The 15,280-nt window shown below is 34.8% G+C and overlaps 1 protein-coding gene across 1 annotated transcript in view; it reads right to left on the minus strand.

Moving 5' to 3' along the window:
• Nucleotides 1–5,733: 5,733 nt before the first annotated feature.
• Nucleotides 5,734–15,280, minus strand: part of GALNT13 (polypeptide N-acetylgalactosaminyltransferase 13) — a 474,931-nt gene continuing 465,384 nt past the window's right edge. Inside the window, exon 11 of the mRNA XM_047871401.1 lies at nucleotides 5,734–6,051. Within this exon, the coding sequence (XP_047727357.1) occupies nucleotides 5,911–6,051 (141 nt within the window). The 3' untranslated portion in view covers nucleotides 5,734–5,910. The remainder of the gene's footprint in view (nucleotides 6,052–15,280) is intronic.

A 15,280-nucleotide genomic window follows, 5' to 3' on the forward strand; every position in this document is an offset into this window, starting at 1 on the left:
TTTATAGCAAAAGAACAATTATACCATTTAGTAATGCTTACAATATTTAAAATGTGTAATTCTTTATGCACAAGCTACTTTTATAAATGTTAAAGAACCATGTGCCAAGCATATATCTAAACCATTTTTAAGATTATTTCACGTTAGCTGTGGCTACACTGAACAAAAAACAAAAGTTCCAAAAAAATAAAAATCATATAATCATCAAGTTCTCTTTTTTCACTTGTGCTATTTTTAGTGGAGAGTAGAACTGAAAGCAAGCAGCGACTTACATTCCTTTTTACACCAAATTAAATGCATGAGGAAGATTTCATTTTTTAAACCATTATAGATCTAGCCTTAATCATCTAATGTTCCACTCTCATTAGAACTCATTAAAAACCTAGTATTAAGTGATTTGTTCTCCCTAACTAAAAACAAAAACAAAATAACTCTATATAATGATGATATTGGTTAACATAGAAGCAGTCTTTATCTAAAAAGATAGTTAACAAAACATCTGCCCTTCATCACTAGGATTTCAGAGAGATTTTGTGAACAAATACAATGAAAATTGCCTTTAGAATTTATTGAACAATATAAAAGAAAAGTTGGACACATGCATACAAACTATTTAAAATACATTGCAGGTGTCCATTCAATGCCTTCAATTCCTACAATAGCTGACACTTAATAGCGCTTTGAATGTGGTATAGTCATACCAGTTGAGTTCATGTGCTGTACAGAAGAGCTCTGATTTTACCTATTCCATACTTTGACATATTGGGGAAAAATAAGAAAAAAAAGCGGTGGGTAGTGACTGAATCCTGGAAAACAAACTGCTTTCAAACTTAATTGAATTTTTTCTGTTCAACTTAATTAGAAATTTATCCAAGATGTGCAGATCTCCACTTTGCAGAAACACAGCTTGTGGACAATGACACATCCGTTAAGATCTTAAATTTCTTTTTTTTAAATTTTTTTTTTCAACATTTATTTATTTTTGGGACAGAGAGAGACAGAGCATGAACGGGGGAGGGGCAGAGAGAGAGGGAGACACAGAATCGGAAACAGGCTCCAGGCTCTGAGCCATCGGCCCAGAGCCCGACGCGGGGCTTGAACTCACGGACCGCGAGATCGTGACCTGGCTGAAGTCGGACGCTTAACCGACTGCGCCACCCAGGCGCCCCAAGATCTTAAATTTCTTACATCTTCCTATTTGTTAAATGAGTATACTCTATGACTTATGAATGCATATAAGTTTTGTCTCCTCTGAGTCTAGACAGAACATCTATAAATAAGATACAAATAAAATGGTTGTGATTTACATACAGTCATCATTTCTCAAGTGGTAAAAAGCAATGTAGGTGGGCAGCCAATATTTTGAGGTTTACTGAACCAATTCCTACTATTCTCTTAAGTTCGCACTAAGAAAAAAAAAGATAACATCATTCCCATTGTTTTATGGTTGTAGTTATTCAGTTTCTTTCTCTCTCTCTTTGCTCCCCCCCCCCACCTTTTATTTATTAGGCTTCTTCCAAGAACCATGGCAAAATCGAATTTACGGGTGGTGTTTACTGGAGTCTAGAGAGCTCCACTGGGAAGCGGAGAAATCTCTAGTGATTACCCTGCTGACTTTAAGCCTGCATAGCCTAGAATCTACCCGATGCTCACAGTAATAGATCTTCTAATTCTCTGTGCAAGCTATAGGACAATCATTTTTAAGTGGAACATAATTATAAGGAAAACATAAGTGAGGAGAGGGTATGCTCCATTACTTCATAAGAGGCTTGCTTCCCTGAAACCCATTTTGCCCAATAATGCCAGGATGTTCTGGAATCCTGTTTCCTGTTAATTTCTTTATTGTTGCTACAGGTCTTTATTTCCTGTGGTGGTATTTTATAGAACTAAGCTTACTTAAATATGAAAGGTAGTGAGAATTTATATATCTCTAAGGAATCAATGTACATATCACAAAATATTTAATGAAGACATTTTCTCATTGTTGTGCCCTTTCTACTTTTTTGAGTGCTTTTTAATGGAAGACAATAATAGGTTATATTAACAATGATGAGTCTTGGCAACACCGCTTATGGTTATCTGATCCCTGGGCGAGCCACATTACATATCTGGATGTCAGTCTCATTACCTGTAAATGAAGAAGCGAGGAATAGATCATCTTAAATTCCTCTCAAAGTTACTATGCTTGTGTTTTGTTCATAGACTTGCACCGAGAAAGTAAGTCATAGCTCCTATGAAACCATGAAAATACATGTGATTTTTTCAGAGGCTGATACATCTCTAAGGGGGGGGGGGGGGGGGAAACTCCTTCAGGTAGCCATTGAATACAACCAAAAAATAAAAATTTTTATCTTAATAAAGCAACTTAAATAATATAGCAGCATGTTTATAATCTGCCATATTTCACTTTCATAAGGCAGGATATTTTACCATAGAGAACAAAATATAGTCCATACTTTAAAGAATATTAGGAAGAAAATTATCATTTGGAGACAAAGCTATGCAAATCTTGTCTAAATATATTACTAGATTTTATTTTAAAATTTAAAATACTGTGCAAAAAATATGATACAGTAGCACTTAGCAACTTTAACACACATTTTTCAGTTCATTAATTCAAGAAATATTTAAAGAATACTTACTTTGTGCCCAGAACTATATTAGATGCTGGGGATACCACAGTGAATAAAACTGGCAAAAACTGGCCTTAGGGGGTTTATATCCTAGGGTGTGTAATGAGAATGTTGGGGAGTGGGGAGACGTGAAAGGGTAGACGGAAAATAAGGAAGCAAATTTAGTTTGTCAGAGAACACACAGGGGATTGGGAGGACACGGGGGAGAAGAGTTTGCATTACTGATGAGATAATATTTGGACAGACACCTAAAGAAAGTGAGGTGAGAGAACTCTGTGGGGCACAGGGAGCCAAACAATAGCAGGGACACTTGCTTGGCAGCCAGAGTGGAGCAAGTAAGGGGGCACTTGAGCAGATGCAGTCAGAAATGAGTGCTTGCGGGTGGGGGGGGGGGGCGCGGCGAGGGGGTGTGGAATCAAGCGCGCATGCGTGAGTTCAGAGGTGTAGTTCACCAGGGAACTTGAAGAACACCGTAAGAAGTTTGGTTAGAGAGACATGGAAAGTCCTTGCAGGGTCATGAGCAGAGAAGTGACCCAACCAAATTTATGTCTAACAAAATCACTATGGCTGCTGTATTTGATAGAGACTGTAAGAGGCAAGGGCTGGGAAATCGGGGAACCAAATTACAACCCTATCACAATTTAAAAAGTTAGAGGTGGTGGCACACCGTGGATGTCGTGGTAAGTCCTTGGTTTCTGGTGATATTTCAGAGATAGAATCAAGGGAACTTGCTGATGGATTAGATGAAAGTTGAAAGAACAGAGGAATCAAGTGACTTAAGGTTCTTGATCTGAACATCGGGAAGGTTGGAATTGGCATTCAGTGTGGTGGGGAAAACTTTAGAAGGGGAAGTTTGAAAACATTTGAAATTATCTATTAGTCTAGCCCCACAGATAACATGTATTGTGAATCCAACTGTCATTTTTAGTTTTCTGTACTGCATACGATAAGTATTTTTGTTTAAATTGAGTGTTAGTCATTGCTTTCTGGGTTTTGATGTTTTATAACATTTTATGCCTTTTTTATTAGACACTGTGATACAATGTGTTTAAACCATCTGAGTGTTCTTTGAAAATCTTCTGTGGCATGAAATGTACAGTTTTAATTTTTCCTGTATTGTTGCTATATAATGGACTTTCATATGTTAAAAATGCTGCCACAGTGGGTCAAATTCAGTTTCTGTGGAGCAGCTGTATTTTTAAAAATTTGTCATTGTCCACTTTGTAGATAACCTAAACATTTTTATTGGCAAATCCATAATTGGAACAGATAGCATAAAGAATCCTTGAGTGTTTGAGCTTTTCAAGTTTAAAGAAGAACACAGTGCAGGGACATTTTACTGTATTTTAGTCAAGACAGGAGGCAAAGAGAGAAAAATGGAAAATGTGATTGTTAACTCAAGCTTCGGTTGTCTTGTGAGGACACTATCAATTTAAGGTTCACTGGTTCACTGGTTCTTGGGAGTCATAGTTCCTTTGAAGTTTGCTGGAAGCTCTAGATTCTTTTCTCAAAACATTATGCCCCAACAGTCAAACTTTTGTTTATAATTTTTGGGAGATCAGGGATTCCAAGACACCGTGAGGTAAGGGGTATGTATGTACACTTGAAGAAGTAAACCTGAAATGCTTCAGGTTGTAGAAATCTTCTTTAGATTTGTACCAGTATACAGCCAAAAGAGAAAGGGATGCTAGCTAAGAAAGTCATACAAGAGTTTACTGGCCTTCAGAAAATGTCCTCCTTTTCATTATAAAGCTGTGTGTGTGTGTGTGTGTGTGTGTGTGTGTGTGTGTGTGTGTGTGTGTGTGTGGAGAGAGAGAGAGAGAGAGAGAGAGAGGCAAAAACAGAGGGTTTATGTGTAGAAAAACTGATTAAAAAATCTCTCTGAAATTTTTAAGATGAGGGCCAGAGATGTAGCATCTGCCGCTCCAGAGGATGCTTTCATTTTTCCCCCAAATTTCTTTTAAGCAGCCGAGTGTACTTCTAATGAATAAGATATGTTGAGCAACTCTACAGGCATTTTAAATGGTATCAGATACTAAAACTTACTAGCACAAATCTCAGATTTCCCTTCCTTTTCACGTCTTCTACTCATGGATTTTGAACAGAAAGAGTTTTAAGATGGAAAAAGAACATGTGAAGCTAGCCTAGTTATGATTGTGCTCTTGAACTACAGTTTATGGCAAATGACTATAAGCAGTTTAGTTAGAAGAAAAGTTTAATGGATGTTTATTGAGTTCATTCCCCTGATGATGAAAACCTTAGGTACTGTTGCATGGCAATGAAATTCTGATAGTACTGCATTGTTTTTTAAAACATGAAGTTAAAGTGGTAATAGTGACCTAACTAGAATCTTTTTAAATGCAATAGAATTAAAAATTATGGATAATACTCTACCCTTCCCTACAATTCTGTATAGCCTAAGAGACAAGTCATGCTCTAGAGTGAAAAGGGTTTATGTAGTTTATGCGACACAGAGGCAGTGGTTAAGAATTGAGTTTCTGGCATCAACTCTGGGACCAAGATGATGGTTATGCTCAAACTATGTTAGGAGTGATTGCAACCCAAACAGAATATCTTTTAAAATGATTTATTTTTTTTCACCTTAGCTTCACCTTGTCCCCCTCAATGCCTAACTAGTTTCTTCTGATTTCATGCCCTTTAAATTGAACTTTCAAACTCTCCTCTACTCTGTGTAACTGTGATGCTTTTATGAGGACTCTGTGAGAAGTCAATATCCAATTTAATTTTTTCCTACAAAATTGAAACTTATTTTGTACGATGAATTCACTGCTCAGAAATAATTCGTGGCTTTGTTGACACAGAAATTCAACATGTTTCCATGAAGGTCCATTAGAAACCAAGTGAGTTTTAAAAACATTTGATAATCTATCCTAATGAAGATATTTCATAAGGCATTTACATTGTTTCTCTTTCAATCACTAGGACAAGAACAAAATTAAAACAAGCCCCTGACTAATCTTGTGAGATGAGGGCAGTAAAGATTTCTTTTTAAAGCAAACACAATTTCTTTTTCAAGTTGTTCTGATGTTTAATAACAGTTTGCTGTTATTTATGTATTTTATGTGCTTCTTTGATCAGATACAAATTTTAGTAGGGAAATAAGCAAACATTACTAAAAATGAATTATAAACAACTGTATTTTAGAATACTAAAAGGATTTTAAAACTTCCCACTCAGCAAAGTTAATATTTTTCCCTAATTGAAATAATGGAAAAACAAAAGTGTAGACACTTCCACGGCTTTGGGGAAACGATCTTCATGCCCCCAAGGTCATGTTTCTTAGCAGCCATTGTTGGGATCTGCTTCCACTACAGTCCTGCATGGTAGGCACCATTTTGTCTTCTTCGGAAGGTTCATCGAGGCATTGGTTACTGTTAACATGCCTCAAGGTGAGTCTCTGTAAAAGATAACCAATAATCAGTGCAACCTATTTTATCTTGAACTTCACTAGCTCATCAGATTCAATCTCTTTTAAAAATCCCTTATTTTTTTACTGTAAACCCAGTGATCTATATGTTTGTGAATCAAACTGTGCATGTGGCTCTGAATTATTATACAACTTTTAGTGTTACAGTTTCATCATTGTCTAATGCACCTTTATCTGCAGATGGTTAAGGAAACTGGCTGACCTTTATCATGCATTGCCAAGAATTCAGGCTCCTTTGCAAAAAGCCCATTTGTGAGCTCTGAGTTCACTTGAGGGCTGCAAATATTAACATGCTTTCACAAAGCCTTCGTTTTCTTAGGCGTGTGTTCTTCAGTAACCATTTGGTAAACATGCAAAGATATGTCACAGCTGTGACCCAAATGAACAAAACTGCTAGAGATGTTCCCATTTCAAAATACTAAACACACCATAGTATCTGTGCCTATGAGACATTCAGTGTAGAAGAATGATTATCATAGCAACAAAGAACTTGATAGTATGCTCACCATATTTTGGTTTTCATTTTTAAGCATATTAAAAATGTCAGTGCCAAATATAAAAAGGGATGTTATGGTCATATATTTTAAAATCTTATATCTATATTTTACTTTCTGCATAATAATGATTTTCATTAATAAGCATCCTCTCAGTACCCAAATGCTGATATGTAATTTCAGTAATTGTACCATGTGAACCAGTCATCACATATTTTGTCTTTTGAGTTCACATTTATATAATTTTTTAAAGTTTTATTTATTTTGAGAGAGCGAGAAAGAAAGAGAACATGAGCAGGAGAGGGACAGAGAGAGAAAGAAAGAGGGACAGAGAGAGAGAATCCAAGCATGCCCTGCGCTGTCAGCACAGAGCCTGGTGCAGGGCTCAAACTCAGGAACCATGAGATCATGACCTGAGCCAAAACAAGAGTTGGATGCTTAAGCAACTGAGCCACCCAGGAGCCCCAAGTTCACATTTATATTTTGAAATCATACTTTTAAACTTTTCAAACATACATTTTAAATCCACATGTTTTATGCATATTGACTTATGCACATAAATTATATAAATTTCTGCTCAGTTTCATGGGCAATGCCTAGAATCCTCTTATATGGAAAAACTCCCAACCTGAACAAAAGTGTTTGAACATATGGCAGGTGATTTGCCGGTATATCTTGAAAAAGCACACATTATACTTTTGTTGCAAATACCAAAATTAAAGGTAGACAAGTCTTTTTGGGGGAAGTGGGGGGTGGATCTTGATATTACATTGAAAGTTGGATTTTTAAAATGTGGAGGGCACCTGGGTGGCTCAGTCAATTCAGCACCCCGTTCTTGCTTTTGGCTCAGGTCATGATCTCACAGTTCTGAGATTCAGCTGCATAGGGGTCTGTGCTGGGTGTGGAACCTGCCTAAGATTCTCTCTGCCCATTCCCCTGTGTGCATACACACCCTCTCTCTAAAAAAAAAAAAAAAAAAGAAAAAAAAAAGAAACAGGGCGCATGAAATAAAAATGGTGGATAAACACTGCCTGGACAGTTGTAATTTGTTTGGATTAGGACTGCAAATACCCTGGACTGCACTGTCCTGAGAAGAGATGGGATGGAAAATAGGCTTGTGGGGGATGCTTAATAGACAACAAGCAGGAAATTAAAAGCACAAGGCTATTAAACGTGAAGAAGATTTCAAGATTGAGGCCTTTGTTGCTCTTTCAATACATGAAATCAAGCTATTTATACTAAAAAGAGAGAAAATGAAATGGCAAAATATAGGCAAGAAGATGGATGATGATGCCAGAAGATGGCTTATGATGCTAGAAATTATGCTGTTGGCTAATGAACCAGCAACCAACTTGAAAAACAAAACACTTTTTCTAGAAAATTTTCATTAAAATCAACAAAATATTCTTTATTTTTGTTACTTACCTGAGGTCCTTCGTATATACATGTCCTCTTTCAAAAAAAGCAATTTAGCCTTGATTGCTTCCATTAGATCTTTTTTTGTAAATTTGACTTTAAGGATCAGCTTATCAAGTACATAGTGATAATTTACACAATGTTAGTATATTTTCCTAAAAAGTATTTTCTTTGAAGGAATTCGTTAATAGTCAAAAGCCACCACTGTAAAGATAACATGGAACTCACCAAAAACCTCTCCTTTTTAATGTAGTGCAGTAGAAAGGCCAGACCTTTTAGGGTCAGGTAGACCTCAGTTTGAATTCCTGTTGCCCCAGTTACCAGCCATGAACACTTGGGCAAGCCGCCAAATCATTCTGAGGACCCGATTCTTTATCAGAAAATGCGTAACTATACATATAAGTATTTAAAAATGCTCTTTTCCCATCTGCTTAACAAATTTAACCTTCATTCAACTATATAACTGTGATCCCCCTTAGTGATCTTATAAGGGTAACAATGTTAACATGTTTCTAGGCAACATTAAAAATAACCTCTGAATGATAAACTGCATCTGTATCTGATACGCCGCATTATAAACACCTGATAGGAAACCAAATCCTGGGCATCTCGAAGCAACAAGGCTTGTAGTTTTGCATACTCTTTTGGGTTCCTCAGAGCTGGGCCTATGGAGTGGTTACATATATACATGTTCAGTGCTTCAAGGGTGGTTGCCACACCACCCTGATATGGCTCTCATCCCTTCACGGAGGGCTGTCACCTGTTGAAGAGCTAGCTCCCCTAAGGCTAGATGAACTGCTGCAGGGTCTGCTGACAGAAGCAAGTCGTGGTTTCTGCCCTAGAATTATGTAAATAAACTTGGGACACTAAGTGTCTAGTTAACTCTAAGAAGACCCCTTTTGGGCATTACACTGCCAGGTAGGCTTTGAAAACAAACTAAGATAATATATGTAAATTACCTTGTACACAAGTTCTCTGTGCAAAACGTCCAAACTTTCCCAGCTTTCTAACACATCTCGAATGTAGTTCTAATGTAAATAATGCCCCTTGTCTTCACTCGTCTCCATACCCCATTCAGCCTTGTCACTGAGCATTCCAAGCTCTATTGTGTCTTCTAACAACTTGAACTGGTTCATTCGAACCAGAATAATGCCCTAACTTCCCATGTGTTATCCTAGGAAGCTATTGCACAATGTAATGTCCTTTATTTACAGGATGATAATCCCCTTAAGATCAAGAACTAGGACATGTTCTTATTTGCACTCTTTATAAGAATTCCATACTGGTTTTTTGACTTAAACTGAATAATGATTCTTTTCATTGCTTACTGAGAAGATATTCACAAATCACACAGGTGATAAAAGGTATAATTTTTAAAAAGCTTTTATTGTATCACTTAGCCAACCACAAAGAAAATCTTAGATATAATTTATGTTATAAACTTACTGAAAATTACATTTTAGTTTTCAAAAATGCATTTCCTTAAAGCTTCAGGTTAAAATAATAAATTCTAGAAAAGCTACCCTAAATCTGCACACAGTGGAAGTATCTGAATAAAAAAATAACAAGATTAATTAATTTTAATGTCCCCAAAACAATCCATAGTTTTGGCTATGTTTTTTTTTAATTGATTATTTTTAGCTCTAATGCAAAATCTATTATATAAACATGACTATAGTTAGCCTAAGAAAGCTAATATGTCATAATGTATTCCATTAATTATATTTATGCATATATAAATATTTGAAATAAAGTAAAAACTGGAAAATTTCTATTAATAATTGACCAAACACTTCTTAATATAGTCAGCCTCCAAATTAATAAGCAGCTAAAAGTAAAAGACAGAAAAGTAACTCCATGGAGAAATAGCACATAAAGATTTTTCTTAAGTACATTTTAAAGAATTTCTAGATTTCAATAACAGAACATAACAAAAATAGTAAAATAAATTTAACAGTCTGCAAAACAAATTTACAAGACTTATTAGAGAATGTAATCAGTAGGATTCTCAAAAATATTTCTAAAAACTTCCATTCTTGTATAGTTTCTTAGTAGCCATTTTTGCAAAGGGCTATCATTACATGTTTCCACAGTGGGCTTCTGGGAGCCATCAGCTACTTTGCTTACTGAGAGACAGGACTGGGTGATTATGTGAAGAAGAGTGTGGGTCTGTTTGACAAAGAAAATAATGAATAATGACAAAATCAAGTACAAAGGCAGTAATAAATCAATCATTCTTGGCAACATACAATTTCTACTGGGTAAGGATGGAAGGCACACGTCATAATAATTGCATCCATGGAGCTAAGAGCCACATCCTTTTAGATGACTTTAGTATCAACTGTATTAAGTAGGAGCAAATGAAGATAAGACTGGGAAGATGGAGCAGAGCCTGAGATCAGATGTTGAAACATTTTGAGCAAAAGGTTATTTTGGACAGAAAAGGTATATTCTCAATGTTCACTCTGGTGATAAAAATATTTTTTTATAGTGCTAAGTGGGTTATTTTGTGAGTAGATATTCAAAATTGTTGAATACCCAGAGTTTTTTCAGTTATGGTTTGTGAGTTCCTCACTCCTTTGCCCTAAACTTGAACAGATGCCAGGGAAGAATCCAGGGGAGAATATATTGATTTAATGCTTTGCTTTACTTTGTACAGTATGGTACTCAAATTGTTTCCACCATGTTTTCATGCAGCTGACCTGTGTTAAAAGTGTTGCACATATGCATTGCCGAATTCATCTAAATGTCAATTAGAAAGTTAATGAACAGAGGAAAAAGAAAAGGTCAGCTCCACTTGGGCTCTTAATTTGACCTAATTCTCCAAACACAATTTGTAATTAATTTGTTTCTTGTTTTCGGTCTATTTCCTCCTCAGGAGCATTAGCTGCAGGAAGGCCAGGAACTATAACTATATACATCAAGCCTAGTGCCTGCCCACAGGAGGCTCTTCATAAGTTCTGATTGAAACACTTATGAAAGGCCAATGCAGAAAATAAATTCTGTTAAAATTAAACTACATCTCTTTTGCTGCTTAATGGACACAAATCATTGGATTTTCTATTTCAAGGACTTAGTGTCTATAGTAAAATTGTAGACAAATGATTTATAAATCTACAAAGGATAACATGTATATATTATTATATATATGATTGTCATATATATAATTTATATTTAAGATTATATATATATATATATATATATATATATATATATATTTAGCCAAACTTGAATTTCCTACCTATACTGTTGAAAATTCCTAAACTTGATAATCCTCTACTTCAGTGATGTTTCTTTTCATAATAAATTTTTCTTGGTAAATATCATGTTAACATCAAAGACTTTAGTGTTAGTGATTGTGAATTTCATCTTTTATTAAAATGAAAAATTAATTATAAAGTTTTCCTTGAATACAAACAAAACAAAACTTGCTTTACCTATTCTCAGGAAATATAACTCCAGAGCATAAATACAGTATAAAATTTTCCATAAAAAATACTATTATAATATTTCCCCTAAAGTGTTTATCACATGAGTGACCATGAAAAACATTCAAAGAACTTTCACTCCTGGTACTTCTGAAAAGCCAGTAAGGGGGTGCCTGAGTGGCTCAGTCAGTTGGGACTCCGACTTCAGCTCAGGTCATGATCTCATGGTTTGTGAGTTCGAGCCCTGCATTGGGCTCTGTGCTGATAGCTCAGAGCCTGGAGCCTGCTTCGGATTCTGTGTTTCCCCCTCCTCTGCCCCTCCCCTGCTCATGCTCTGTCTCTATCACTCAATAATGAATAAATGTTAAAAAATTTTTTAAAGCCATTAAGCCAGAAGAAAAATTAGAAATCTCAAATAATCCCATTGGGACAAAAAGTATTTTTTATTTAAAAAAACCCACAAAAACATTGAGTTTTAATTTGTTTGAAAAATAAGTGTAGTTTACTTATTTTTTCTCAGTGTTTCTCAATGATTAATATTTTATGTGTTTTCTAGTTATTTTTAGTGCTCATATTATGCAAATTTATATTCATCCAATGAAACATCCTTCCACTTTATCGTGGTCTTTCTTATTCTGTATTCAAAGAATCTAAAAACATAAGAATTACACAATGTCTACGAAGTAGATTTGCCAAAAATCCTTTCCCTTTTCCATTTGGGGGAGTATCTTTCCAATTTGGAGCTATTATAAATAATGCTATCATAAACACCTCTGAACATCTCTCTCCACATGTATAGTCACTTATTTAGAAATTATTCTTGAAGTGAAATCACAAGATCAAAAGGTATGAACCTTTTAACACATACTAGCAAAGTTTAAAAAAATCGACGATACTGGTTTTGTAATAATAGCAGTAGCAGCTAACATTTCTCATGCTTATTATATGCTAGGATACTGCATGGGTGTCAGTCTTACTACATCTACACCAGTGTTGTGTGTTCCATTAAAAACATTTCTCGACAGAGACAGGATAGAGAAATAAATATAAGAACACATGTGAAATGATTTTTTTATTTACGTATTTCTGATAGTTCTAAATAGCCAATGACAATGAAAGAGAAAGTTAATTTAAATATTTCTCCTGCGCTGATTATTCAAGACCTTGCATAGTTTTATATTAGGTATACTTTTTCTTTTCTTTTTTTTTTTTAAACGTTTATTTATTATTGAGAGACAGAGAGACACAGAGCATGAGCAGGAGAGGGGTAGAGACGGGGGGAGACACAGAATCCGAAACAGGCTCCAGGCTCTGAGCTGTCAGCACAGAGCCCAACGGGGGCCTTGAACTCACAAACTGCCAAGATCATGACCTGAGCCAAAGTCGGTCACTTAACCAACTGAGCCACCCAAGCGCCCCTACTTTTTATTTTCTATGAAATACTCTTTATTAAGCATATCAGCCCTTATCATACTTGTTGCAAATGCCTCTCACAACTTTGGAGGACTGTCATGTTAATTCAGTTTTGAAGGTAATGTGACATACAGGCTGACATGAAGCATACTGCCGAATATCTTTTCCTATTGCTTTATTTAAAATATTGGCTGGAAAACAAGGTAAGATGAACCCTAAGCCGGGATTGGTTTTTGTTTATAACCTTACTTAATCATTTTCCTTTGAAGTATAAAACATTAGTATTTTCTGGGATTTACAAAATTTGAATTATACTATTTAAAGATGTATAAGAAAATAATTCCTGTCTTTAAACATATACATGTGTGTTGCTACCTAAGACAGGATGTGTCATGCATGGAGTATCCCTAAATCTACCCTTTTGAAAAGATAATTACTATTGAAAGCCAAGTGACCTCAGACTAAGAAAACGAGTTTAATGACAAAGTTAGAATTATAAAATTAGGTCATACTTTTGCATCTTCTTTATTAGAAAGCACTAAGTGAAAAACTTGATAATTTAATGAATGAATAGAAGTGACTGCCTGGTCGGTTAAAGAACCAATCAATCATACAGGCTTCAGTTTAAAAGATTCCTTACTAAAATTTAGTTTAGAAAGTTAAAAATTTAAAATAAAACTTGATTGTTATATATAATAAGCAAAAACAATGTTATATTCAATAGCAAAGGCAGTAAGATTTCCCCTATTGATAAAGTATGAAATAATGATTATTTAAAGAGTAATATATAATGAAGTTGTTATTCAAAATATCAAGTATGATCTGACATGGTGAACTGTGTTTCATTAGAACAGAATATGAGTATTCTAAAAAAAAATGAGTGTAAATGTTTCAGAAACAAGAACTAAAATTACAATACTAAACTACTGAAATTCCTATTCACTAATTGAGTCTACATAAGAAACCACAGCTATGGGTCAATGGGAATGTGGAAAGGTAACACTAGTCAGATATACACAGCCTTCTAAAGGTAAATTGAGTCACTGTTTTTATTAGGAGTGCTACACAGGGAAATGGCTGGGTTGCCATTATAGATTACTTACCTTGAAATTATATTGCCATTTACCTGCTTTCTGATGAAGGTAAAAGGAGGAGGTGTTAGGTAAAGTCTAAATATAAGCTTCTGTGATTTCAGTAAATATCAGTCCAACATATTTTACCTACTGAAAAAAAATCCCTTATCTTGTGACTCTGGGAAACATTTGATACAGATGGATTTTGAATTCATTTTTTCAGTCAACTTGCTCAGTCACATGAAAAACAAGACTTATTTTTAGCATCATATTTTGCTCCCTTATTTTTTTCTTTGTTGCGTAGTGTTTGTTGAGCATAAGTGCTCTGTCCTAAAATTAGATTCTTACACTGTATATAGCTGCTTGAATGTTCAAAAAGAAATGTGATTATATGCGCTTATTGTCAGAAAATGTAAATTTCAAATGCATTGGAACACAACTGCAATGTTCAAATTGAATGTAAGGAAATCTAAGTAGAATAGAATGGATGGATGACAACTTTATAAAAATAATTTTTAAAATGTTTCAGTGCGATGAAATTTAGATTTTTTTTTTCTTTTTTGTTCTAATTCTGTGGCAGTTGCTTTCATAGCACCATAGTGTTCAGGTAATTGATTTAAGAGGTTATAAACCAGGTGAGGATCTTGTAGTTTTGTTGGTGATGCTCAGTTGCCCCCAAACTGAACATGTTTAGCCAGGTATAAAGTGATACCGAATTAAATTCATGGCTGTATTAAAAAAAATAAGAAAGTGAAAAATTCTATGTTTCAAATTAAAGTTGGCCAAAGACATGTATCTGTTGCCAACATGTGCTTAGTTTCACTCAAATAAAAGGAGAACCAATTAGATATTAAATTATGAATATGTATAAAGTTCGTAAGCAATTAGACCATACTGACAAAGTGGTTTTATGACTGTTTGTCTAAATAGTCTATTGCAGAACATCTTTCCAAATATTAAGGAGAAATTCTATGTGAGTAAAATTGGTAAATTTTATTTAACCAATTGATAATTGACGATATTTAATCCCTTTCATTTATAATAATACACGTTTAGCTTATCAGATCAGCATCATTAAAAGCATCAAATTGTTTCTAGTTTTTCAATGACCTCAAAAGGCAATGTAGGGTAGTGGAAAAATTGCTGGATTCGGTGCCAGAAACCTGGGGTCTAAAACCTAGAGAAACTGTTTTAACACTGTAAGCTTACGTTTACTAATATAAATACAAATAATAATAATATCTTACAGGACTACTATTAGAATTTTTTGAGAAAACAGATGAAATTATAGACACTCTAAATTTCATTCCCTTCGCTTTTCCCTTCACTCACCCAAGAAGCAAACAAACTGGAGAGGCTCCATGTTTTGAGGCTT

The sequence above is a fragment of the Prionailurus viverrinus genome, chromosome C1 (assembly GCF_022837055.1).
Source record: "Prionailurus viverrinus isolate Anna chromosome C1, UM_Priviv_1.0, whole genome shotgun sequence".
Classification (NCBI taxonomy): domain Eukaryota; kingdom Metazoa; phylum Chordata; class Mammalia; order Carnivora; family Felidae; genus Prionailurus; species Prionailurus viverrinus.